The sequence below is a fragment of the Ursus arctos genome, unplaced genomic scaffold, assembly GCF_023065955.2.
Source record: "Ursus arctos isolate Adak ecotype North America unplaced genomic scaffold, UrsArc2.0 scaffold_10, whole genome shotgun sequence".
In the NCBI taxonomy this organism is placed as follows: Eukaryota; Metazoa; Chordata; class Mammalia; order Carnivora; family Ursidae; genus Ursus; species Ursus arctos.
Window position 1 is genome coordinate 12,334,316 of NW_026622764.1, and position 26,491 is coordinate 12,360,806.

Below are 26,491 nucleotides of genomic sequence, written 5' to 3' on the forward strand. Positions count from 1 at the left end.
GATCAAGAAACAGAACTCGACCAAGGGCCCCAGAAGCCCTCCTTGTGCCCCTCCCCCAAGTACCTCTCCCGCCTCATCTAACATCACACGTCAGTTCTGTCGAAACAACTTATTTCTTTTAACCTTGCGGAATTAACTCTCAGGTTGGGATTCTGACACTGACAGAGAACAAAACGTGGAAATACGGTCAGAATGGAGGGGTGATGGGGAACACGAGCCTGTGTTCAGGCAGAACTGAACCTGGTTCACGGCTATCGTATTTCCTGGCTGCGCACCTTTGTGAAAATGACTTCACCTCTCTAAGCCTCAGCTTCCTCATCAGAAAAAGGCCGTGGGATGGGCTTTTCTGGAATGAATGAAATACTGCAGGTGAAACTAATAGGATGCCTTGCACAGAGTTGTAACTCTTTGGAGCAGGTGCTGGCAGACTATGGCTTCTCATATTATCAAGTTTCACCAGAACAAAGCCACATCTGTTCAGCTATGTATTGTCCACAGCTGCTCCTGCACCACGAGGACAGCCTTGGGTAACTACAGCAGAGACCCCATGGCCGGCAGCGCCTTCCTACAGTTTTTTATTATCTGGCCCTTTGCAAAGGGATTCCTGCTTGAGAACGTGGCCCACGTTAGCTGCTGTGTCCACAGGGACTAGAATAATCTGGCACATGGTAGGCACTCATGTGGTGGCTTTCATTTGTGTTGCATGTGACAAACACCTATTTCTTTGTCATCATCAGGGGGTTTTCTGTATTTTGCAGCTGAACACGTTCCTAAATGGTAGTGCAAGAAAGTAGTGAGATCATGAAAATCAAGCCTGATAAAACCTGAAAGAAACCAGCCCTGGAGGTGCACAGGAAGATCAACAGGTTTGTAAATTCTAGAAAGGCACTGAACTTGGGTTCGGAAGAACATGGTTAGAATCCCATCTCCCCCATTAGCTATTTGGCTGACCTAGATATGGAACAGTCCTGAGCACCTTAGTACTCTCACCACTATTAATTTATTGTTTAAAAAAGCAACTCCAGCTGGCTCAGAACGGGGCAAGAGTGGAGTCGGGGAAGCCACTAGGCCCTTGCTGTAGTTCAGGCAAAGTTGTTAGAATTAATGAGATAGCATATCTTCTGGTGTTTTGAGAATCATTATTTTAACATAAAATAATTTAATGAAACAATGTGCTATAGAACTTGCTACATCGTAATGTAATTATTTCTTTCCTTGTCTCTCTTACCAAGCTGTGCACTTCTAATGAATGGAAACCATAACCACTTCTTGCTGTCACTTTATATCACGTGTCTTCGATCGTATAAAGGATGATGACTGAGACAGTGTAGGCACAAAATAATTGTTGGATAAATAGAATGCAGAATTAGATTTGGCCCATCTGTGGTCATTTGTCACATCAGAAAAAGGAATGGGAGTCGGGGAGGCTTAGATTTAATTTAAGCACGAGGAAATGCTGAAGAGTATTTGGAGACAGTAACACGCTGAGAAAACACTAGTCACACCCACTTTTAGGTATGTGACAGATTTGCTCATTCACCACCCACCCACGCAACTCCTGTCGACGCCTTCCCTGTAACACCCTCCTCCCGTGCTCTGTGATGTGTCCTTCCCTGGTTTCCTCCTCCCCATCTGCACCCTCTCTGAGGGTTCTTCCTTCTCTGTCCATCCCTTAAACGCCGGTACTCCAGGCTAACCTCTTTTCTTCAGTCTACCCTCTCATCTAGTTTCAGAGCTTCAATTAATATTTAAAATAATCCGGGGGGGGGGGGGTGGTGCCTGCCTGGCTCAGTCAGTTAAACATCCGACTCTTGATTTCATCCCAGGTCATGATCCCAGGATCATAAGATCGAGCCCCATGTTGGGCTCTGGGCTCAGCGCAGAGTCTGCTTGTCCCTCTTCCTCCCCCTACTTGCTCTCTCTTTCCCTCTCTTTTCAAATAAATACATAAAATCTTTTTTAAAAAAATTTTTTTAAAGAATGTAATACTAGGATTTGTAAGTTCATATTTCAGCTCAGATCTCTCTCTTGTGCTCCAGGAGATATGCCTACTGGTACTGCCCACTGGACGTCTCCACTGGGATGTCCACTGATGCCCACGTCCTCAAGTCTGGGATGGAACTCATTGTCTTTACCTTTTCACAGACATGGCCTCTCTGAGACTTTCATCTCCAGTGACTGGCACCACTATCCCCCAGATGGCAAAGCTAGAAAACCCAGCTGCTCCGAGCCTGCTTTGCCTCATAAGCCCTTCCATTCAATCATATCCCTAGCCGCCTCCTCCCCCAAAACCTCTTGAATTCACCCACCTCCCTCCAGCTCTCCATCACGCTGCTCCCTTCGTTCCTTCCAGTGCTGTCTCCAGCCTGAAACACGGCAAGCTCCTAATGGCTTTTCTGACTCTAGTCTTGTCCTATTCCAGTCCAGCCCGGTCCTCTTTCTAAACCGTAAATCGGATCATACCATTAAAACACACTGACAGCTTCCTAAAACACATTAGCTTGGTACAGAGCTGTGCTGTCCAATACGATAGCCGCTGGCTACACGTGTCCACTGAGCACCTGGAACAAGGACGGCGTGAATCGAGAGGGGCTGTGTCAAATACATACCAGATTCAAAGACCAGCTTGAAAAAACGTGAAATACCTTATTCATAGTTTTTGATATTGATTACATGTTGAAATGATAATGTTTTCGGACATATTAAGGTAACTATACTTTTAAGTTAATTTCACTTTTTTAACATAACTGCCAGAAAATGTGAAATTACACATGTGGTTCATATTCTATTTCTACTGGACAGCAATGGTATAAGAAGTCCTTCGAGATGTGCTCTCTGCCTCCCTTATAGCCTCTTCTCTCTCACCTCCTTCACTGAGCCCCTCCCCCTTGCCTCTCAACTCCAGCCTTCCTTCCAGCTTCCTGAAGGTTGCTTTCTGCTCTTTAAATATAGGGCCCCCTTTCACCAGAACATCCTATTAGGTCAATTCCTACAGGCCTCATGGGACTCAGTTTTGTAGTACCTGGGAAGGATTCCCTTCCCTTGTTCCCAGGGCAACAAACAAAAATCTTTTGTTTGTTGCCCCCACTGCCCAATGCCCCCTGGTTCCAGCAGGGCACCTGTCACATGCCTTGTGCTGGTCACCAACTAAGCTTGATACCCCACCTGGATCATACGTTCCCTGCATCTTACAGTGACTGGATCCCTAGCACAGTGGCTAGCAAAGGTTCTAGGTACTCTGTACTGAGTGGAAGAATAAATAGAAATACAGTCAATGAACTAAGAGGCTCAAACGATGTCTAATAAAAGACTCAGATACAAGGTTAAGATAAGTGCCCGTAGCCAAAAGACAAAAGGAACCATAAGCTATGTTCTAACTTTTAGGTTCAAATGGATGAAATCTTTGTAAAGAACAAAATGACATTTTTCTCAAACTCTAGGATGATGGAAACCCATGGATTAGGCGACTCCGTGCCACGGGACCTCAATACTGAAACACGGCAGTGCGAGCCTGAATGTACCAGAGTGCTTGCCGTAGCTTCTTCTGTTGTAAGAGCAAAAGACTGGGAACAACCTAAGTATCCCATTGTTTATAACAGGTGTTGTACATGTCCATTCGGCAGAATGGCACAAAACTGAAAAAGAAGGAAGTGGATTCTATGTGCGGAAAAGAAAAGATCGTCACGATACATTAACAGAAGTGGTGGGGAAGGCAGAGGCCGTTGTATGTTGCTTCCTCACATCAGCGTGTTTCAAAAGTATGTGTTTGTATATACACAGACAGACTTTTATCAGAAGGATACAGAGGCAACTGGTAATGGTCGTTTCTGGAGGGACAGGTGGGGGAATGGGTCAGAGGGAGCCAGTCTTCACGGAGTGTTCTCTTTGCACTCGCTAATCCCAGATACGTAGTACTTTCAAAAAAGTTAGCAAGGGCCTTCCGGATGTGCTTCTTCTGTGATAGGTCTGTATGGCCAAGGAACCAGACCCGATTACTCACCTTTCCCGAAGCCAAGCAGATGGTAAAATATCAGCATTAATTTCCCATCACTTACCGTGATCTTTTTGTGGTCAGGAAACTCGAGGCCAAAATAGTCCCCTTCCACGAGGTTCAGGTGATTACAGACTGCGTCCAGCAACACTTTCCCCGGGGCTCGTTGCTGCAAACAGAAACAACAGGAGTTACCCTCTGACACAGGCGGAGATGAAAACGAGCCACGGCTCCCACCACGGGAAGCCTCTTCATCCCTGAATCTTCGGGCCCTTCCCAGCTTGCCCACCTCCGTGACCATGGACCACCAGACTCCGACTGCTCACCTTGGAGCCTTTTCCAGGCTGTATTCCCACTTAGATGCTAATTCTCTGCCATTTTCCCCTCCCCACCTCAATCCCAGGCATCACCCCGTTTTTAAAAATACTTTATTTTTTAGAGGAGTTTTAGATTTACAGAAAATTGAAGACAAAGTACAGAGAGTTCCCACATACCTCTCCTCACCACACACACAGTTTCCGTCATTAATCTTGCATCAATGCATTGCTACCATTGCTGAGCCAACGCGGACACATTATTGTCACTGCGACCCCACACTTTACATCAGGGTTCACTCTGCATTCTACAGCTCTATACGTCTTGACAAACATGTAGTCTCATGTAGTCACCGTTACAGGGTCACAGAGGATAGTCTCGCCATCCTAAGAACCCACCGTGCACCATCCAGTCAACCCTCGCCCCCCACCTCATGCCCCCACCAAACTCCTGGCTACCACTGGTCTTCTTGCCGTCTCCACTATTTGCTTCTTCCAGAATGTCACATAGTTGGAATCGAGTGGCATGTAGCCTTTTCAGATCGGCTTCTTTTGCTCAGCGGTATGCATTTAAGTCCCTGGGTGTCTTTCTGTGGTTTCTTACTTCATTTCTTTTTATTGCGGAAGAATATTCCCTTGCATGGCTGTACCAGTTTACTTATCCATGCACCTACTGAAAGACAGCTTGGTTACCCCCCAAGTGTTGGTGATTAAGAATAAAGCTGCTATAAATATTTGTGTGCAGGTTTTGTGGGGACATTAAGGTTTCGATTCATGATTCTGTGCCCTTTTTGTGGCAGTGGAACCCTGGCCCTGTTCCTTGTCCCTCCCTCCGCAAGTAAGGCAGAATTTACGGATTCCTTCCCTAGGTTCTCCCCGCACTTTGTGCAAACTCACCCCCACACCTCCCCTACACTGAAGGCAAAGGCTGCGCTTCATTAATCTCTGGATCCACAGTGCCCCACGACCAAGCAATCTGGAAGCGAACGAACAAGTAAATAAAACTTACTGATTCCGCAGTATTATGTACGGTTAAGTGTACATGGGCCTGTCTCTCCATAGGGCTCCTTTTCCACTTTTATATTCTTACTGTTCAACAAAGCAGCTGGCACTCAATCCAATGCCCACGGCGATTAATACTCGACATGCACTGTCTATATACCGAATCTACAGGAAAGGGAATAGGATAGAGAAGACCCCAGTTTCTACCCTCAACGCTAAGAATCATGTGCCTGGTTTCTCTTTCTAAGAATCCTATGCCTGGTGGATTCCTAATGACCCGCTAATAAAACGGACCCAAGTCCACCATGCAGTTCAAACACTGGAAGAAAAATGTTTCAAAACATGGTCATTTCCAGTTACTGCTTTTATACTTTCACCTTCCCTCTGCGAAGAGCAGAGCCTTATAGGGACCAATCAGTAACCCGAGGGACTAACAGACGGAAGAGCTAGAGCCTGATGAGTTCAATGGTGGGCATGTCCGTTAGCCTGGCCAGGCATGACCTGAGGAGCCATCAAAGATGCTTCGGTGTCCAGTCATTAAGCATGTTTTTTAAACAGATGCCACTTTATACCCCTATTTTCCTCCATCACTGAAATCCAGAAAATATTCACAGCCATCTAAAGGCATACAATATCCACCATGGGTAATCCCAACCTCACCAGGCTCTTTCAGCGCCTGCTTCAAGGGTCACTGGTGGAATCATCTCACGTGCGCTGATGGTGGGACTAAAGAGAAAAACAGTAACGTCTAATAAAGAAGGAAAAGATTTCATTCCCATTCTTTAAGAGAAATCAGCCCTCCTTTACTTCCTACGGTGGAGTTACTTTGACAGTCTGCAACATCAGTCCTCAACACTCGTCTCCAATTTTCTTCAAAATCACATCACAGTAGATGTTAATTAACTAGGATTTAAATTTTAAAAACCACAAAACAAAATCACATCACAGAATGTAAAACAGATGGTGGTGCTGGTGAATGTACTTAACGCCACTGAACTGTACATTTCATGGCTCAACTGGTCAATTTTATGATACACACACACACACACACACACACACACTATCATAATGAAAAATACAGAAGAAACAGAAACAAGAAAAAGTAACTGGCGGTGGGGTTCACGTCTATAAACAGCTGGAGAGGGTGACGCACAATAGATTCTGTTTCAACTTCTTTATGAGCCAGAAAGTGAGCTCTTCTTAGAACATCAGAGCTCAGACAAATATCGAGGGCTAGGACTGGCTCAAGGAAGAGTGGCTGTGAAGGCCTGACCACGTGGGGAGAGTGAGCGAACACCCATGTGGCCGCACTCAACACCTGCTAAGATTTCTCGGTGCAAAGAGGTCTTTTATGTGTTTGGCAGGAAATGAACATTGTTGCAGTAACCGCAAATTTTGCATTTGGGGCAGGCTTTGCACTAGGAGCCAGGAACGGGGTTCAAGAAGCTATAAATCCACCAGCGCTTTTGCTAAAACGAATCTAGAAATAAGTCGATGAAGTGTGAATGGGGAAGGAGGCATATCCAAGAGCGTGGATAAAGCTAGCAGAGCACGAAGCAGAGGCCCTGAGGAATTCGGACCTGTAAAGGTCTCTTCTCAAAGGGCAGGCTTACTTGAAGATACACACACGTTTCCATCTAATGCTGCACAAGGTACCATACACGAGGAAGGGAAAGGTAATTTACACATCATCTGAAAACCTAAATGTTAGTAAGTTTAATATGAAAAGGATCTTATGACAAATGAGTTTCTTAATTATCACCAAATGTTAGTATTGGGGCTGAGGAAACAGACCTCTAAGACCCCCACAGCCTCTAAGAAACGGTCAGTCTGGCCAACCCCACAGTCAGCCAGGCTTGATTAAAATTAGTTCTAGACATCTGTGCCTTACAGAAAAGGCAGCAAATAGCAATTATATGTTTTATTCTGGAGAACAAACCAGCAATTAGTGAAACTACATAATCACATTTTTTATCACTTTTTTCGTATTGGCTACTTCTAATTATGCTCCAAAAGGCATTTGAATTTTAGCCTTATGCACAAATAAGTTGGCTGATTTCAAATTGGGTGCCCCTAGGGGCGCCTGGGTGGCTCAGTCCTTAAGCGTCTGCCTTCGGCTCAGGGCGTGATCCCGGCGTTCTGGGATGGAGTTCCTCTCCCACTCCCCCTGCTTGTGTTCCCTCTCTCGCTGGCTGTCTCTCTGTCAAATAAATAAATAAAATCTTAAAAAAAAAAAAAAAATTGGGCGTCCCTGTTGATTTTCTCCATTTTGAATTGGCTGTTCATGGAATCCTAGAAAATTACCTTTTAGGCGGAGTTTTGCCTTCTTGGGGAATGTCTGGTCACTAAATACTGAGTAACAAATAGTATGAACGTTCAAATTTGGTTTTAAGCTATTAAAAATTGTGAATCAAAGTTCCTTTGGTTTATTGTACCTTTAAAATCTATCTACGCCCTCAGGTTATTTCTATTACATATAGTTTTATGTGGGAGTATTTTCTTCCCCTCTTCCAAAAGAATAAAGACAATTCTTTCAAGGGGGAGGGGGTCTATTTTTCTACCTCTCCCTACTTCCTCCAAGCGTCTGAACACACGATTTCCCCTACTTGATACAAGCTAAGGTTCTAACCTTTCAAGAACAATCTCACAGTCACGAATCTATAAAGATAACGTTTGCCCAGGTTTAAAAAAATCGTATCTGCTGAGGTTTCAGAAAGCCTTTTCTGGAAGTGTATTGTTTCCTCCCCCCCCCCCCCCTTCCCGGTTTGGGGTTAACGTAACCATGACAACCAGGGCATGCTCTTATCCAGCAGAGAATGGCTTCTCTCAGAGGCCTTGGTCCTCTTTTTCTTACCTTTAATACCTATTCCAATATTATTCAAAGCTCTATAACCCACTAACCCTCAACAAGTCTAATCTTAGGGCATTAGAATCCTGGAGATTTCCTCAGGGCCCTTTGCTACTTTTTGACCAGGTGGGTGGACGTAAAACTCTGCGGGCTTGAGGAGCCTGGGGTACAGTGGGCGAGCCAGGAGCCCCGAGCAGGCACTGGCCTCAGGTGCTGCAGAACAGAAATCAGTACAAGTAGCTCAGACATGTAACCAGCGCAACTAGACTGTTATGCTAAGCGCTACGGTAGAGAGAAAGAGAACTCTCCGCTGTGTCTTCCTCTAAGAACACTAACCCTACTCAGGGTTTCACCTTATAGCTTCACTGGACCTTCACTGCTTCCTTACTCCAAATACAGCCACAAGGACAGTTCAGGCTTCGGTATCCGAATGCAGGGCAGGGGAGCACAACGCAGTCCAGAGGACATGGGAGTCGCGACAGGCCTGGAGATAGGACCCTCTATCTCCCAGGATCAGTGTAAAAATGAAAACTACGCTTGCAAGTGGTTAGCAAAGGGCCTGGCAAAGAAGGACAAGTTCTCTGTTCTGCTGCTTCTACTGTGAAGGGAAAATGCTATGTTATAGCATTGATGGTGGGGGAATGAGTTGACCTTGAGAAGGAGGACCCGTTTTCCAAGCATCAAGGCACGCCTCTGCAACGTCACGGGACGCCTGGCTACCCCATCAGCGTGCTGCGAGAAGAGGTCTCCAGGGACGGAGGCCATCCCAGGATGCCTGCTGGGGATTCAGAGCAGCACTTCTGATTTCTGTGCCCGTCTATCACCTTAATGAGCGACACGTGCCGATTCTGGAGGAGCGGGGTGAGGCCTGAGAATCGGCATTTTTCTAACAGGCTCCCAGGGTGGCAGCTGCTGGTACAAGGACTGTGCTTTGAGTAGCAAGGTGCCAGTCACATCAATCAGGTGCTACTTTTTTAAATTTTTTATTTATTTATTTGCAAGAGAGTGCACACGCGTGTGCAAGCAGGAGGACTAGCAGAGGGAGAGGGAGAAGCAGACTCCTCGCTGAGCAGGGAGCCCAATGTGGGGCTCAATCCCAGGACCCCGGGATCATGACCTGAGCCGAAGGCAGACGCTTAACCGACTGAGCCACGCAGGCGCCCCTCATCAGTGGCTACGGAATGACACATGGATCCTCGACACACAGGACTAGCTGGCCGGCTTCGTGGTCTCTCACTCTGATTTCTCTTTGAGGCTTACATCAAGCTAGAGGCTTAACTGTAGCAAAAAAAAAAAAAAAAAAAAAAAAAGCCAAACCTATGTTTATGGGCTGAACTGTGTCCCTCAAAAACATATGCTGAAGTCCCAACTCCCAGTACCTGTGAATGTGACCTTATTTGGAAACAGGGTCTTCGAGATGTAGTCAAGATGAGGTCATTAGCGTTGGCCCTAACCCAATATGACTGGTTCCTTCGAAGAAGATGGTGTGAAGACAGAGACGCCGGGAAAAGGCCACGTGAGGACAGAGGCAGAGACTGGAGGGATGTGACTGTTAACCAGGGAACACCAAGGATGAACAGCCCCCCCCCCCTTCTTCTGTGGAAGAAGCAGAGAAGGATTCTATCCAGTCTTGGAGGGAGCACGGCTCTGATGACACCTTGGTTTGGGCCTTGGAGGCTCCAGAACTGTGAGAGATTAAATGTGTTGTCTAAGCGGCCTAGTCTGTGGTACTTTGCAAACTCATAACCATCTCTCAGCCACATGGGGGCAGAGGCAATGCAGTCACATCCAGAACCGCCCCTTTCGGAGAAGCGAGATTACAAGGAAATAACAAGCCAGTAAGCGGATCTGGAATAACATCAAAACTCTGGCCTTCAAAATTTCTCTAACTTGATCATCAAATACACTCAGCAAGTAGCAGACTAATTATGGAAGGCAATTAATCATTCCTGCTGCTAAAAGATATTCCCCTTTTTATAGCCGCTGCTCTAGATGTGAACAGCGTTCTAGAACTGAAACCCTTTTTAAGAAATAGTCTCTCTTTTGAGAGCCTTCCACCTGTGAGGTTGGAGGGGCGGGAGCCAGGCTGGAATGTGCACAACTCACACACATTCCCAACACCCCAGGGGTCCATCCAGGGCTACCCCTTCCTCGCCCCTCTGTGCACAGTCAGGAGCTGCCAACGAAGCAGACGTTCAAGGAGAGTGCAATTCGAGAAATTCCACAGGAACCCACCTAACTGTCCATAAATGCATGTTTCTCTTAGAAAATTTAGCACAAGGCCACTGCCAGACAGAGCTTAATATAAACGATGAAAAGAATGTCAGTCTGTGGCTAAATATGGCCAATTCAATACACGCATCTCCACTACACCCAGAAACCCCGCTTAAAAAAGAACAGTAGAGAATGCAAAATGGAAAAAGAGGAATATATTCACAGAAAACCAAGAAAATGAGACAAGAGACAGCAGGTGAGAGATTCCCCCCAAATTCTAGAAGAGGACAGACGAGAATGCTGAAATCTAATCAACAGAGCAGAGGGGAGGGAGTCAGCATTAGGGAAGTGACCACACTATGCAGAACTCCCCCCTCCCCAAAAGGTCAGAAATGGGAGACGCCAGCCACTTCTGACAATGCAGAGTAGGGGAAAACACTTGTTAAAACACTGTAATTTGTATCCCCATATAGCTAGGAGTTTATCACTAAAAAAAAAAAAAAGAGAGAAAAAGAAAAAAAGATACAAAGCAAAAAAACTAAACATAGCCAGAGAGCTATAATAAGGGGTATTTGTATAGCAATTAAGAGCTCTTAACAATAAAAAAAGAAAAAAACAGCAGCACAGAAATAAAAATTTCACTGGAAGAGATGAAAGATACAGGTGAAAGCTCCTAGCAACAAGACATCCTGACAGAGACGGCACTGAGATGGGAGTGCAGGGCATTCACGGGCTCAGGAGTTCCAATGTCTGACCAATGCGACTTCTACACAGATCCAACAGCAAAGGATATTATGGGAGCACAATGCAAGGGAATTCTCCAGAACGGGAGTCTAAACTTCTAGGTTGCAAAGGGCCAGACAGTATCTCACAGAATGAATGAACACAAACCATTTTAAGGCAAGTATCTGGGTCATTTTGGAACCCAAAGAAGAAAAAGAAGATTCTTCTGGGGAGGAAAGGAAAGGCTGGTGAATCACAATCAGGGCACCGGACTTCTTGGGAGCACACAAGAAGCCCGAACAGAGTCCCTACCATTTTGCCCTCCAGGACATCAATAGTAATGGCTGGTGGCTTGCTGGAGTCAATACAGACACTGGAGGCCGGAGGCAACGGCCCTTGGGCTCACTCTGGGGACAGGGAGACTGTTTCAGCGTTTCAGCTGCTTCCCTGCACCTCTGCTACTCAGCTACCTGCCCTGGGGCAACTCCAGGTTGGAGATCACAGACTTGCCAAGATCACACTCATGGCTGTGGAGCTGGGATTCAAACCCAGTTCAGAGACTCTGCTCCTAATCACTGAGCCCCAGAGTCTCTCCATTTTCCCTCTTGTCCCTTTCAAGACCTATACATGCAATTTCGATGACTTAAATTGTCCTGGAGAAAACCTGCTGATAAAACCAAGGAAAGTGGCTGATGCTTTACAAGAGCTCTAACTAGAGCCACCACAGCGGGTTCGTAGGCCACGTAATACGACACAGTTAGGATAACCATGGTGAGACACAGCCCCTGCAAGCTAGGGGGAGTGGCACACAGGCCAATCACCATCTTCCAGCGCAGAGGCAGGACTCCTTAGCTAACACAGAAATGAGACAACTGAAATGCGGGAGATGTTTCTCGTGCTGTTTTTCCAGCCCTTGCTTGATGCAGGGAGGCAATATAGTATCATCATTAGGAAGACAAACTCGGGGGCACCTGGGTGGCTCAGCTGCTTAAGCCTCCGGCTCTTGGTTTCAGCTTGGGTCATGATCTCCGGGTTGTGAGATCAAACCCCGTGTTGGGCTCCATACTCAGCGCGGTCTGATGAGATTCTCTGCCTCTCCCCCTGCCCCTACCCCTGCTCGCTCTCTCTTTAAAATAAAAAAGTTTAAAAAAAAAAATTTTTTTTTTTTTTTTAAGAATACTGCCTTCTGGCAAATGCCGTGTCTCTGCTGCACGGCAGTGTGACCTTGGACAAGCCACTCTTTGGGCCTCCCTTACCTCTTCTGTAGATGGGCATAATCGCCAAACGACTTCATAGGGCTGTGGTGAGGAATATATGATTTCCTACACCCCAAGCTGTTAGGATGCTCTTCAGTACTCAGTAAACTCTACCGGGTAGTAAGTATGATGGGGAGGGGGGAGGAGGAAAAGGACTCAAAAGCGCAAAGGAAAGTAGCGGCGGCCTCATCAGCAGACACTGTGATCACCACCGCTGTGAACTACCAACTTTCACACCGAAGCCTGGGAGCCGGGACAAGGCTTTCATTCTGGGAGAATGTAGCTAAATGTTTAGGCCTGCCCATCTACGCGTCCACAAACGTGGCGATTCTACCTCCCACTGCGGCTCCAAGGGCGGCCACACTGTCTGCGAAGACACTGCCTTCCTTGTTCCCTGCTGCACTGAGCCCCAGTGATCCGAACACTCATTAAACACACTTCAGATTGGATTTCAGAGCCCCGACTCCAGGCCAAGAAGAGAATGGGTGCTTTCAGCTCCTTGGCTGTAATTTGGCTACATTATAACCACAGCGTCATTAGTACAGAAGTCACTCCCCTTCCCTGGCTCCGAGACTTCACGTGCGCATGCGCGGCAGAGGCTTTCCAGGGCTCTCCTGCACGTCCGTAATGCCAGGAGCAAAACAAGAAAACTGGATGGAGAACTCGGCCACTCCTATTGCTGGGTTTCTCTGCTCATGACCCTGAGCAATTCATTGTCTTTTGATCACTTTCAGAAGTAGATGAAGAAAAAATTCCAAAATTTATCGAAATAAGACAATCTTGACTTTTTAAAAAATATCCATTTGTCAGGGAATAAGATATCACACAAATAATGAATCAAGCAAGTACAACCCAGATCATGACTGTTCCAGGAAAAAGCATTAGATCCTTCCCAGCAAAAGAAAAATGCTTTCATTTTCCTTACGTCTATTTAGTTTGGTGTTTCTCTCCTTGGGCTCAGTGATCTAATTAAGCCTCAAAACTTAGTTCAGTGCATGGAGCATGAATTTTCTGAAAATACACCTGATATCCTGCACTTAGCCTCCAAAATTATTATTCCAAAGTATGATAGAAAGTAAATACTTTATTGAATTCAGCTTAATATTCTAACAGAAGGGTGAAGACTCTGTAAAACAAAGCACCGGAATTAACATGAGATTCCCGGTTCTCATCTCTCTTCCCCTGCAGGCAGATTTCTTCTACCATGTGTTTTAAACACAGCTTTTCCCCCAAGAACCAACCTCCAAGGTTCTTGGACAACCTCCAGGAACATTAAATGAACAAGAAATTATTTTAAATGTTTACAGACACTTTCAACAGAAAACATTTTTAATGTTTTTCAGTTAGTCAGTAGGGAGAATGGGAACATTTTCTCATCCTGAAAAAGGACATTTAAATTATTTTTTATGCATTAAAAATATGTAAACCAAGGTGTGAAAAACACAGCTTTCAGGTCAATTTAAGAATTCTCAGCTCTGCAATCCCCATAAAACCTCCCAAATAAATACTACTTACTTTTCATTCTTTTTCACGTACTTTTCAGGTTTAACATCCCATTAAGCACTAAGCAACTGGGGTGCACGAGGGCCTGAGCTCCAGGTGTGCATGTCTGCAAGGAGGTCAGAGTCCTAATCTGAGTTAGTACAGCTGCCCCTTGAACAACTTGGGTTTGAACTTCATTGAGTCCATTTACATGTAGATTTTTTCAATAAATACAGTACCATACTATATATGTGTTTTCTTAGTAACTTTTCCCCTCTAGCTTACTTTATTGTAAGAATACAGTATATAATGCATATAACATATAAAGTATGTGTCAATCAACTATTAATCTTATTATCTGTAAGGCTTCTGATCAACTGGAGGCTAGGAGTTAAGTTCTGGGGAAGCCAAAAGTTATACACAGATTATCAACTATACAGAGGGCTGGCACCCTTCCCGCATTGTTCAAGGGTCAACTGTACTTCTCCTCCATTGAAAAACTGGAAAGCTCAGATTAGTGTCGGCACAGAGGCTCCAGACTTAGGGCAAAGAAACTTACAAATATGTAACAAAGGTAACAAAAGGTGGCTATCCAACAGAGACTGAAGGTAGTCAAGAGAGTAGAATGGTGTTTCCCAGGGGTTGCAGGTGGAACAGGGATGGACGGTTATCGTTTCAGAGGTACAGAGTTCAGTCTGGGAAGATGGAAGAGAATTCTGGAGATGAACGGTGGTGACAGCTGCATAACAACGTGAATGTATGTCATGCCGCTTAACCGCACACTTAAAAATGCTTACACGGTAAATTTTATGCTAGGTGTATTTTATAATGGGAAAATACCCAAATACTGGTCATCTACTATAGGGACTGGCAAATTGGGGGGAGAAAAAGTCAAGGACTACAAAGAGTATTTTCATTATAAACAAAGGACACATTACAATGATAAAGAAAGATGGACACCAAACTTATACATTTCCAATGGATGAAGCTATTACTACTAGGTATAAAAATGTGTGAGATCACATTTGGAGCAGCACAGAATGGGGGGGTGGGGTGGAGCACACTGGACAGAGGTTCCAGAGTTGTTTGGATAGGACTTCGATGCTTGGCTTGTCATTTACCAGCTATGTGGCCCAGGCTAGTTACATGGCCTGCCTGGGCACTGATTTTTCCTCTGAATAATGGAACAATGATACCCCCCTAAGGAGGCAGGTCTGAGACTTCAATGAGGTAAACACATAAAACACCAAGCACTGATGCCAGCACTTAGGAAGATGCTTCGTTTGTAGTTGAAGGCTTTTCCAAGTTTTTCCACCTTTTGATATCTATGAAAACTCCCCTGGGTAGTTTTAAGCCTTATTACACATTAACCACTGTAAAATAAAACATACGCTTTCCATTATATTCCAAAAATCTTCTGAGGAGGGGTTGAGGAATGAGATAATTGGAATAAGGGACAGAGGGGGACAAGTCTGTATGATCCACAAACTAGAAAACCCCAAAAAGCAAGCAAGTTCTGTGTGTTGACTGTGGATGACCGGCCTTTCCTGCCACCAGCTTGCTAGAGTGAGACGAAGACTAAGCACACAGACTCTAGGCTTACAAAAAAGCTCGTAAGTATGTATATAGCAAAAGTATAGACAGCATATCCAAAAATATGAATGGTCCACTAGAAAGACTGAAAGAGTGTGAAATAAACAGTTTCCCTTTAAGTTATCCAGCAACAAGCTCCTTGGGTGTTAATAAACCAGAGCTGGCAGACAAGATCATTCTGCACGGTTTACATCAGATTCTTTAAGTCCTTACAAACCTAGTAGAAAGAAATGGTCATCAAGTCAGCAGCTATTTCTCGGAGCTAATTCCAGGACAGCAATGATTGTGAGGTTCACCTGGAAAATCAGGTTCCCCTGGAAACTTGAAACCATTCACACCCTCTAACCCATACATACCTAGAGTCTCGCATGCGTGAAGAGTTTGGAAAAGTATGCACACATTCACAGAACCTCCATGACACAGGACCTAGAAACCACACAGCTTACCTTCTATGACATTCTTTTCAAATTCACCTGTTTCAATACCTTGATGAAATTTTTTTCAGCTTCCTTCTCTTTCTTTGCTGTATTTGACCTCTGCACTTATGATTACCATTTGATTTACTACATAAATAGTTCCCAAATAGTTTCTCAGGTCAGTTCTATCAGAAAGAGCCATCTTCTACTAAATGGCACATATGTGCCATTCCTGCTCAAAACTCAGAGTAAGAGTCAGGGTCTTGACAATGGAAAACAAGGCCCCAGGGGATCTGCTCCTCTCCTGTCATCTGTCTGAGGCCACACCCAAGTGTTCTCCCTCCTGCTCACTCCAGTCTAGCCACACAGGTCTGTCTGCATTTCTCCGCCTGTCAGCTACACACCCACCTCAGGGCCTTTGCACTGGCTGTTCCTTCTGCCTGAACACCCTCTCCTCAAAAATCTACATGAGTAATTCCCTCACCTCTTTCAAATCTCTGCGCCAATGTCGTTTCTCAATAGGGCTCACCCAACCCCTACCTAACTGTAATCTGCCTCCCAGCCTCCTCACCTCTTCTTCCGCTTCTCATTTTTCACCTCACTCTCTAGCATCCGAAACAGTATTTCTTTATCATGTTTTTTTATACGTGGCTGTCCTGCTCTACTAGCATGGAGACTCTGCTGGCACGTGGACGTTTGTCTGTTGTGTTCCTTAGATCAGCGTGATACACGGTAGGTGTAAAGATTTGCTGAATTGATAAGTGAATGAAATCCTTCTAAAATCACTATTTCTCATGGAGAGATCATAAACAGCACAATCTTTTAACAAAAATATCCATATGCTGGGGTCTAGATTCTAAAGCCAGTTTAAGGATATATTTTTATTTTAAGACACTGTTGCTCAAAGTATATAGCAAAACTATAGAGAATTGACATCTTCCAAACGCTGTGAAGGGAAACTACTCTGGAAAGGCTACTCGCAGGGAGAATGCTAAAAGGGAAATAATAAAGGATGGCTTTCTGTCGACGAGGAAGCACGTCAGGCTGGGCCACCGTGCACACAGCACTACTCACGTGACTGTTACACACGGACAGAAACACCTACAGGAAGACCAGAGTGACCCCGGGGAAACCATCACATCGCCAGGACTAACCGGCCATGTGGCCTCTCCGCCTTATCCCTCACCTGGCTTTGATGAGCAAATTAGGCACGGGAAATAAAAGGAGGGGTGTGTTTTTTCGTATCTTGTTCAGAGAACACACCATCGTGTGGGCTATTATTACTGAAGCAGCGGTCCGGAACATCCAGACCTTCTGTTCCCTCTTGAACTGGTTCGCTACTTTACTCTTGTGTGATTATTTCAAAATTTGGTAAAGAGGATGCCTTGGATTTAGCCCATTCTGTTGTTAATTCATCCAGATTTTCGGTTTTGGGCTCACTCCAAGCCCTACACAAAATCTCCTTCTCAAGGAGACCATCCCAGCCATCGGCACGTTTAGGGATACTCCAATTTAGGTAGTGTTACCGCTGCCCAAAGTGACGGGCAGGAGAACGGCAGGCAAATCTAAGACGTACACTGAAAAGCATGGTGTAGAGTTCATCCTTGAAGTCAAATCCTGCCCTGTAACACGGGCAGCCCACAGTGTCCCAATACCAGCACTGAGAGCAAAGCCATATTTGAAGCCATACAGAGGTTTCTGAAAACGCAAAAGCATGCAGTAACAACTGCCTTTAACAACAATCCTCTATGACGTCATAGCACTCAAAACGTTCATCTGCAGGGGCGCCTGGGTGGTGCAGTGGTTAAGCATCTGCCTTCGGCTCAGGGCGTGATCCCAGCGTTCTGGGTTCGAGCCCCACATCAGGCTCCTCCACTATGAGCCTGCTTCTTCCTCTCCCACTCCCCCTGCTTGTGTTCCCTCTCTCACTGGCTGTCTCTGTCAAATAAATAAATAAAATCTTTAAAAAAAAAAAAAAAAAAGTTCGTCTGCAGCAGCTACGTAAGCAAGGACGCGCACAGCCGAAAACGGTGTGCTCCCCTCGATCCAGGGTTGGGTTATTTGCGGTGACCGTATTCTGTCAATAGTGTGTGCTCCTGAAATGCACTCTGTCCCAGTTCATAAACAATGACATTAGTGCTAAAAACAAATTACGATACTGAAGGGCAATAAACACATGTCTGAAACAGATTTCATCACCTGCTGAAAACCCTACCTCTCTAGAAGAAATAGAGTTCACAGGTTTACCTAGGAACTGGAGAGTTAGATTCAATTCTGGAGGAGGGAGGGAAAAGATTTAGTTATTGAAGTCGACATTGGCCTTTCACTGTCGAATTTCTTCATCATGCATGATGCCTTCACCATGCTTTCAACAGCGCTGCCACCAGGCCAAAAGAAATGCTCAACAGAGCCCCACGTACTGTGGGGATAATGCCAGCACTCTGTTTCACAAAACCACTGTGAAAATTACGAATTGTTCTGTCCTCCTTAATGGCAGCATTAGCCCAAACTGCACTCAAGCAGGAGAGAAGACTCGGGAATACACAGGCTCCTAAAAGAAAGGTGGGAACAAATTCACAGCAACAGGTAGAATGGCGGTGGGGGTGGGGAGGGGGTGCGGTGGGGGTGCGGTGGGGGTGGGGAGGGGGTGGGGAGGGGGTGGGGAGGGGGTGACGGGGTTATTTCACGGGCACCGAGTTTCACATCGGCAGGATGAAAAAGCTCTGGAGGTCTGTTTTACAACAATGTGAATTACCTAACACCTAGAACTGCAGACTTAAAAACGGGTGGGATGCTGAGTTTTCTGTGTGTTTAACCACCATTTAAAAGCAAAGAGACCAAGGAGGACTAAAACTCTGGGTCTGAGCCTGCCAACAAGACTCTTTCCTTGATGATACCACGGGCCAAGCTGGTTTATTAACTCCCTGGAGCAAAAATAACAAAGCAGAAACAAAGCAGGCCAGCCGCGCAGCACACACCCACGCGAATGTTCTTTTGCACGGGCTTCATTCATTACGGAGTCGGAGGAACCATTTGCGACTTTATGTTTGATTTTCATTCACGTTTCAAAGCAGTCACCTCCTGATGGATGGCCCAATGGAAACATTTCAAAAGCATTTATTCTGTCATTAGCAGCTCCTTTTGAACTCCGTGCGCCTGCGAGCCAGGCAGGCTCTACGAAGGGCGAAGGGCGGCAATACAGAAAGCCCTATTTTCTCTGCTGAAATGCCCCGTGGCCGGTTCCGGGCATCGGGAAAACAGTCCAGCTTTCAGAGCCTGGTGGTTTCACGGCTGTTTTTTTTTTTTTCTTCTTTTTTTTTAAACATGAGCCATAACTCTAACCCAACAGCTGCGTTTTGCCAACTCCTCCACCACGAATTCCTTCTGTATGACAGTTCTATCAAGACCACACTGGAAAAGCTACAAATATTAAGATAAATATTCTTGAGAAATCTTCTGAGGAGGTGGTTCCAGAAGGGGCCTCTCCGGTTTATCACTGCCTTTTGACACACATGTGTACTTCTGAATTAAGGAACTGATTTGGAGTTCACAGGTGCTGGATGGATTAGCAAGACAGGCAGGGCCCTGTGGAAATTTCCCCTGCATTTCAGCCCGTAGCCCTCTGCCCAGAAGTCAGCTGCAGTTCACCAGTGAGGAAGCTGGAAGCGAGCTGATAAGATTGCTTACTTTCCCGAGGACCAGCTTAGCCTAAGTGTAATCAGCAAGCCGAGGAGGCAGGCGAGAGCCTCTATTTTGGGGGACAGGGCCCGGAGAGCCAAGTACCAGGAACAGCACGTAGGAGAAAGCCAGTAACAAAGGGACATAGTTTTATTAATCAAATTGGTAGGAAGCTGAGTGTAAAGATGGATCCAGCAATGTTGTCAATTAATATATATTCCTAGAAGTACTGTTTTTCCGTACTCGTGGGAAGACAGCGGTTGAAACACAGGAAAGAGATCATTTCTCCCATTTCAGTGTCACATGTATAAACCCAGCACCACTGATAGAACGACTGAGTGTGTGTGTCCTCCCAAAACCACAGGCTGGGACCTAATCCCCACGGTGATGATGGTGTTTGGAGCGGGGTCTTGGGAGGTGATGAGGTCATGAGGTGGAGCTCTCGTGAGTGAGAAGGGTGCCCTTCTAAAAGCGATTCCCGAGAACTGTCTCGTCCCTCCAGCTATGTGGGGACACAGCAAGAAGACCGCCGTCTACGAACCGGCGCTCACCAGACGCTCTACCTGCCGGCACCTTCATCTCACTTCCCAGCCTCCAGAACCGCGACAGAGAAATTTCTGTTGTCGATAAACCAGCCAGCTCATGATATTCTCTTATAGCAGCTCCAACTGACCAACACTCCTGGTGATTGTACTAAAGCAAATTTCACATTGGATAGAAGAAAAACGGGAGGGGAACGTTACCCACGTTATTTGGAAGCCAACCATCCATGAAGAGTACATCTGTAGTCCTTCTGCAGCGAGCTAGCTGCTGCCGTAGGGAGGGATTCGGGAAGAGAAGGAAGGGACGCCCAGAGTTAGCAGGTAGGAGAAAGAGGAACCAGCAAAGAAAATTCAACACTGGAGAAAGTTAGTTCCATCTACTCCCTCACTTCCTGTGGACGGCGCCAGGGGAGCGAATCGGGGCCACTCAAACCACAAGCCCCGTGGACTCAATGAGCTCCGAGCTCAAGAGCAGCCAGTGCTGCGGCTCATCACGGACAGTCGCTCTCTGCTCGGTCAGCGGACACAGGGCTGGGCCTAGGCCCGAAAGACGAAGGATCCACACGAAAGGACAGTTTTAGCTTTGAGAGGGAATGCACGTTCTAAAATAAAAACATTCAACAGCATAACTGTTTGTCTTGCAAAGAAATGAGCTGCCGCCTCCAACAGGGTTGAAATATCAATGGGATAATTGAGAAGATGCTGGCTTTGGGGAGGGTGCCCTTCCTGCCTCGTGCTGCCTGCTTCTCCCCACACGTCAGTGCTTCTCCTTCTGTGTATGCTTTACCTTCTAGTTCTTTTCTTCCTTCCTGGGCAGGCCCACGGTTAGATCTTTTTAGAAAGAAAATGAACGGTTCTACAACACGAGGCAGGATGTCCTGTATCTAGAGAAGCCCTCAGGTGCCATCAAATACTGAGATACTATGATCTAGCGGGGAAATGGAAAACCCCTTGAAACAACACGGTACAAGTAACTTAAGGGGGAATAAAACAGCCCTATAAATTAATGATGTACCTCTACGTGTGGATTTCTAGGTACATGCCCACAAACTGTTTGCACAACACAATTTACAGGTGGCCTAACGATCTGTAACTTGCATAAAGATTTAGCTGGTTTCCTACCACCATTACAAGCTGTCCACCCAGGAAGAACACGGCGCTGACTCTTCACGCAGCTTCCAGGACCCAGATCTTTTCACAGCTTCTTCCACACACAAGCTCCCCTCCCCCAAGTAGAACAATGTTACCATCACTATGTAAAGGATACCTGGAGACGTTTGCCACTTTATGGGGAGGGGGAAAAAAAAGGAAAGAAAAAGAAGATTCGACAATAGGTTAAGTTCATTTAAATTCTCCAAGTGATAAAAATGCAAACACGTATGAGACCTCTGAACAAAAAGTCTGAAGATTAGTAGGATTAGTCACAGAGGGAGTGAAGGACAGGGAGGTCCACAGTTTGGGACTGGTCATACACTGGGTCCAATTTTGGCCCAGAGGGAAAGGAAAGGAAACTATCAAATGAATTGTTTTTATGAGAAGAATAAAGGTCTTCTCTCTTTCCCGATTATAGAATAATGTAGTGTGATTAATCACAGTCATTTTTACCAACACCAAAAAATCGCTCTCAGTTTCTAGCTAGCCGAACTCCTCAAGGCACTGCACACCACGTCAAGCGCTCTGGGTGCTCACAAACGCCATTACTGCCTCTAATGGGACAGCCTGCAATTCTGCATCGCATGTTACGCTGAACCCACGTTACGTGCCCTGCATCCAAGAGAACATTACCAGCTTCCTAATAAGCAGTTTGGAAAACTGTAGGGAATTGCTAAGCTGAACACAGGTATAGACTCAGCAATTCCATAAACATGCAAGAGAAACTCACCCGAAGACATGGGACAACCCAAGTTAGAAACAACCCAAATGTCCGTTATCAGTAGAATGAATCAATTCCAGCAATGAGAATGCAGACGCTGTTGCCATAGTAACACCAAGGATGAAGGTCTCAAACAATGCTGAGTCAAAGAACTCCCTAGGAAGGCTATATGCTTGGTTCCACTGCTCAGGAACTCATTGGTTATCCTCACCTACGGTATTAAAAACCAGGACAGTAGCTATCCTCAGAGAGAAGTATTAACTGGCGGGGGAGGGGGGTACCTTTGGGGGTTGAGAATCTTCTACTACTTGATCTGGCTGATGGACACCACGGTGTATTCATTTCATGTGTTCATATGTACCCATTCATATTCACTGTGATTTGGGCATGTTTCCGTATGAGAATTATACCATAAAATTTTTTTTTTAAGTTAGTCATAACTTGATAGAATTCATTTACTTTCATGATTGACCTAACTCGATGCTCCTGAAATCTGACAAACATCTAAGTGCTGGATGACTGATTACTCCTCGAGCCAGGTTTCGACATGGATGTGGACAGTTTCACCCGCACAACCTGCCTGTGCGAGGCACACATTCTGGATGCCCACAGGCCTGCTGTCTCTGCCTGTGTGTTTCCTGAAGTAGACAGCTTGGCCTTGCTGCCCGCACCCTTCCTCCCCTCCAGTGTTGGGTCTGACGGCGAGGAAGAAAACCTGAGCAGCTCATGCTCTGTGGGTTTCTGCCAGGGTCACTCCTAGGCTGGGGGGGTGGCGGGCAAGAAATGGGCAGGGAAGGACTGCTTGTCCTGTGGCGTGTTACAGAAAACCTCCGTCCTGGTAAGAGGTGCTGTGAAAAGAACCAGCCTCTAGCACCGACCTTCTAAAGTAAAGATTCTTGGCAAGCAAAAATAATAAAAATCATGCACTTCAACGATTTCTAGTATGAAAAGAAACCCCATAACACGATGAGGCTTCAAGGCGGTAGCTCATTATTCCATAATAATTTCCAACTGTGTAGCGAGCAGTCATTCATTTTTTATTTTCACACAACTTCCCTACATGTTATTGACCCATCACGCTGAGAAATCTTCATCATTTCCCAATGGTTCACAACAAAGGGTCCCTAATTGCTTTCACTAGTACCTACTTCATATTCTCTATCCAATTTGGCTAAGAAATTTCAATTACTCTGGAACTCTCAAAAAAAAAAAAAGAAAGAAAGAAAGAAAAAAGAGAAAAGAGCGCCAGTCATGGCCAATGCGCACAGCCCTGAAGTGTCCTCCCCGAGAGTGAGGAAGGCAGCTGAGAGTCCTGGGGGTCCGGGGGTCAGTAAGTCTTCCCTGGATGGCAAAAGGCAGAAACATGGCGCCCTGAAGCTCCTCAGGATAGGACTCGAGCTCCTCGGGGCCTGGCACTTTTGGGGGCCTTTACTGGCTCAAAGGGAAAAAGGAAAGGAGTTTGGTAAGGGTTGGCTGTGAAGGTACGGGCTGGGGGAGAAGCTCAGAAACACGTGCCGGCTTTGGTCAACAAGTTTTTGACCACAGAAAATAGACCAGTGAGGACTTGATATTTTTTTCTGGTGATGGTAAAATCTTTTTTTTCTTTTGAAGACATTAAAAAAAGAGCTCTGTATAGGCAACATATCAAAAAGTAGACTCTTTCCAGAAAATGTCAAATCATTCCATCAAGCTCTTCAGACTCCACGAACAAATTGTGAATTTCAGCTTGGTAACAATTTGTAGACAGTTATAAATAAATGTGAAAATTCTGAATACCAAGGTTACCCACTACAAAATAAATCTTTATACGAAGCAGCAAGAACTGTACTCTCCTTGTTCCTATTGCCAAAATACACAAGCTGGATTAGATGTGGCAAGATTTCCTCATGAAAATGGGATTTCCTTCATGAAAGACTGGTGATAAAGTATGGGAGCAATGTGGCTCTTTTTTTTCTTTCCAAGCCACAAATTAAAACAAAGAAAACCAAGAGCCACCTGGAATTGAAAAAACATCTAAACCAGCATTACACAAAAATTCAAATTTATAAATAAGATGAAGGGTTGTGTTAACCCTTAAATCACGGACCTTAAGAGCAAATTTTCCTACTACGTTGACTGTATTCATCAAGTCACGCAACTGATTTATGGACAACTCTTTAGACGTAGTTGAATAGTGATGTAGCCCAGAAGGTGTGTTAGTTGTAAAAACAAAGGTGACGAAATTCTATTCTGGCTCTTATGTATTTAATTGCTCTGAAGTTAACTTCCTTAAAGGCTGGAGGAAAAGAAAAAACAACTGGCGACAGTCAATCAGAATCCAAAATTACAGGGCTGTACAAATATTCTTTAAAATATTCTAGAAAAGGAAGGATTTTTTTTTTGTTCCCTCTAAAGACTGAATAAACTAAACAGCAAATAGTTAAGAATTTAAGTTTTTTTGTTCTAAATAGCAAAATAAACTAGTATTAACTTTTTTTATTTGAAGACCTGGTTTTCTAGTTTCCTTGAGAAGTAAAAAATTAATAGCCAAAGATGTGCCAATTAGAAAAACCTTTAAAGGGGCGCCTGGGTGGCACAGCGGTTAAGCGTCTGCCTTCGGCTCAGGGCGTGATCCCGGCGTTATGGGATCAAGCCCCACATCAGGCTCTTCCACTATGAGCCTGTTTCTTCCTCTCCCACTCCCCTTGCTTGTGTTCCCTCTCTCGCTGGCTGTCTCTATCTCTGTCGAATAAATAAATAAAATCTTAAAAAAAAAAAAAAACCTTTAAAAATGGCCTTTAAAATGGAGCAATCCAGAAAGGAGAAACAGGTATGAAATATTTTCATGTGTGAGGAAGAGGCTAGAAAGTATTTACTAGGCATAAACTCAATATATTTATTGTTGATATGATAATAATGAAAGTCTCAAATAGGAAAAAAAAAAAAAAGGCAGTCTATCTTAAATAACCACATCTTCAGAGCCAGCAGCAGACTCAACAAGATAAAGAAAAACTCATGATGAACCAGTAAATTTCTCATTACGGAGACTATTTGGACCACATTTTAAATAAAATCTAGTAGCCTTTCTCATCCCACTACCTGGGCATACAGGCTTAAACATGCTAACGAGAATTGCAACAACACAGCGAAAACCTTTCCCGATACAGGTGGGTGGTACCGGCTCCCAAACACCAACCAAAAATCAACCCTTCCCCAGGTGATGAGAATATACTGATCACCTTGTTATCATAAGCAACACACTCTTCCTTTCACCATGGACAACCACGAATGAAATACATCGACCCCTTTCTGGTACGCAGTTCTGTGCGTTGCTAACATTGACGTGTGTGTGAGTTACGTGTGATGTGTATGGGTGTGTGGCTTGGGGACGGCTGCCTCTCATACAAGATGGCCACATTTTAAAACTGCCAATTCCAGAGGACTAGAAATTCCTGAGTTGAGCTAGGATGCTTGGGTAATTCCCTCCACCGGTGCCTTCTCGCATGTTCCTCAAAAGTTTTCCTTTTGTTCCCAGTAAGGAGCAACCAAGTGACGCTCTGCTCTTGGTCGCATGGCATTTGGCCAAGGAGCATAGACAACTAAGAGGGAAGGTAGCGCAGTCAGTCTCATGGCTGTTGCCAAGCCAGGTGGAGGGCCGTCCAAATCCAGGGGTTCAAGGGGCACGGGAGCTGGGTCAGATGTAGGCTGGCGTTCATTCTGGGAGTCACTACGTGTCACCCAAGATTCTGCACATTGGCAGTCTTTTTCCTCAAGTCCCTCTCAGGTGTTGCTGACCATCGGCTACACCCTTGGCCAGGCACTTCCCAAACGTTCTCTCATTTCCACCTCACAGAAACCCCACCAGGAAGGGCTGCAGAAGAAACAGAGGGCGGGGAAGTTCATCGGCCCCAGGTCACACAGCTGCTAAGGGCAGATCCAAGATTGAAGTTCGGGTTTGCCCAACTCCAAAGCCTTGGCTGGGTGGGTGGAGAAGTCTCATTCCCTCTGGGAAAGAATTACATCAAGCATTCTTCTAGCCCATAAGACTTCCAAAGAGTAATGCTTAAACAAGCTATGGTTTTCTTTTAATAACCAAGAAATGAAAATCTGAAGGTTATATGAGGCAAAGAAAGCTCATTAACTGATGTCTTAGTAGGGCCCACGATTACTCATGGGTAATTCTTCTAGTCCTCTATCTCCACGTTCCGCACACACATACCTCTTTCCCGCCAAAGGGTCATGCTATCTTCCCCTGGAACACCCTCTGAGTATTGCTGCTCTAGCCATACTTGAAGAGCCCAACTGGCACCTAAAGAGCACGACCATGAAAACCTTGGATGAATCAGGTGGTGACTTTCATTGTTGCCCTAAAGCTGCTTCCCATTTTCAGAACCTTTTTTCAGACCCAACCATTTCTAAGTGTAAGTGTAACAAAGAACTTAGGTTAAGGCTCTGACATGTAACTCTGGTTTGCTGACATCGTCAACACTCGCGATTTTTAAAAAGTTAGTCGCCGGGCTGAGGGCTGACAGGAATGTGCTTCTTGAGGACTCTGTAGAAAGAAACAGGATCTTGAGTTT

General features: G+C 45.3%; 1 protein-coding gene across 4 annotated transcripts in view; it reads right to left on the bottom strand.

Annotated features, from left to right (window-relative positions):
* FARP1 (FERM, ARH/RhoGEF and pleckstrin domain protein 1) overlaps positions 1 to 26,491 on the bottom strand; it is a 267,311-nt gene that overhangs the window by 89,542 nt on the left and 151,278 nt on the right. For all 4 annotated transcript variants that reach the window (XM_026493504.4, XM_044381909.3, XM_026493502.4 and 1 more), the window contains one exon: positions 4,056 to 4,160. In XM_026493504.4, the coding sequence (XP_026349289.1) occupies positions 4,056 to 4,160 (105 nt within the window). The remainder of the gene's footprint in view (positions 1 to 4,055; positions 4,161 to 26,491) is intronic.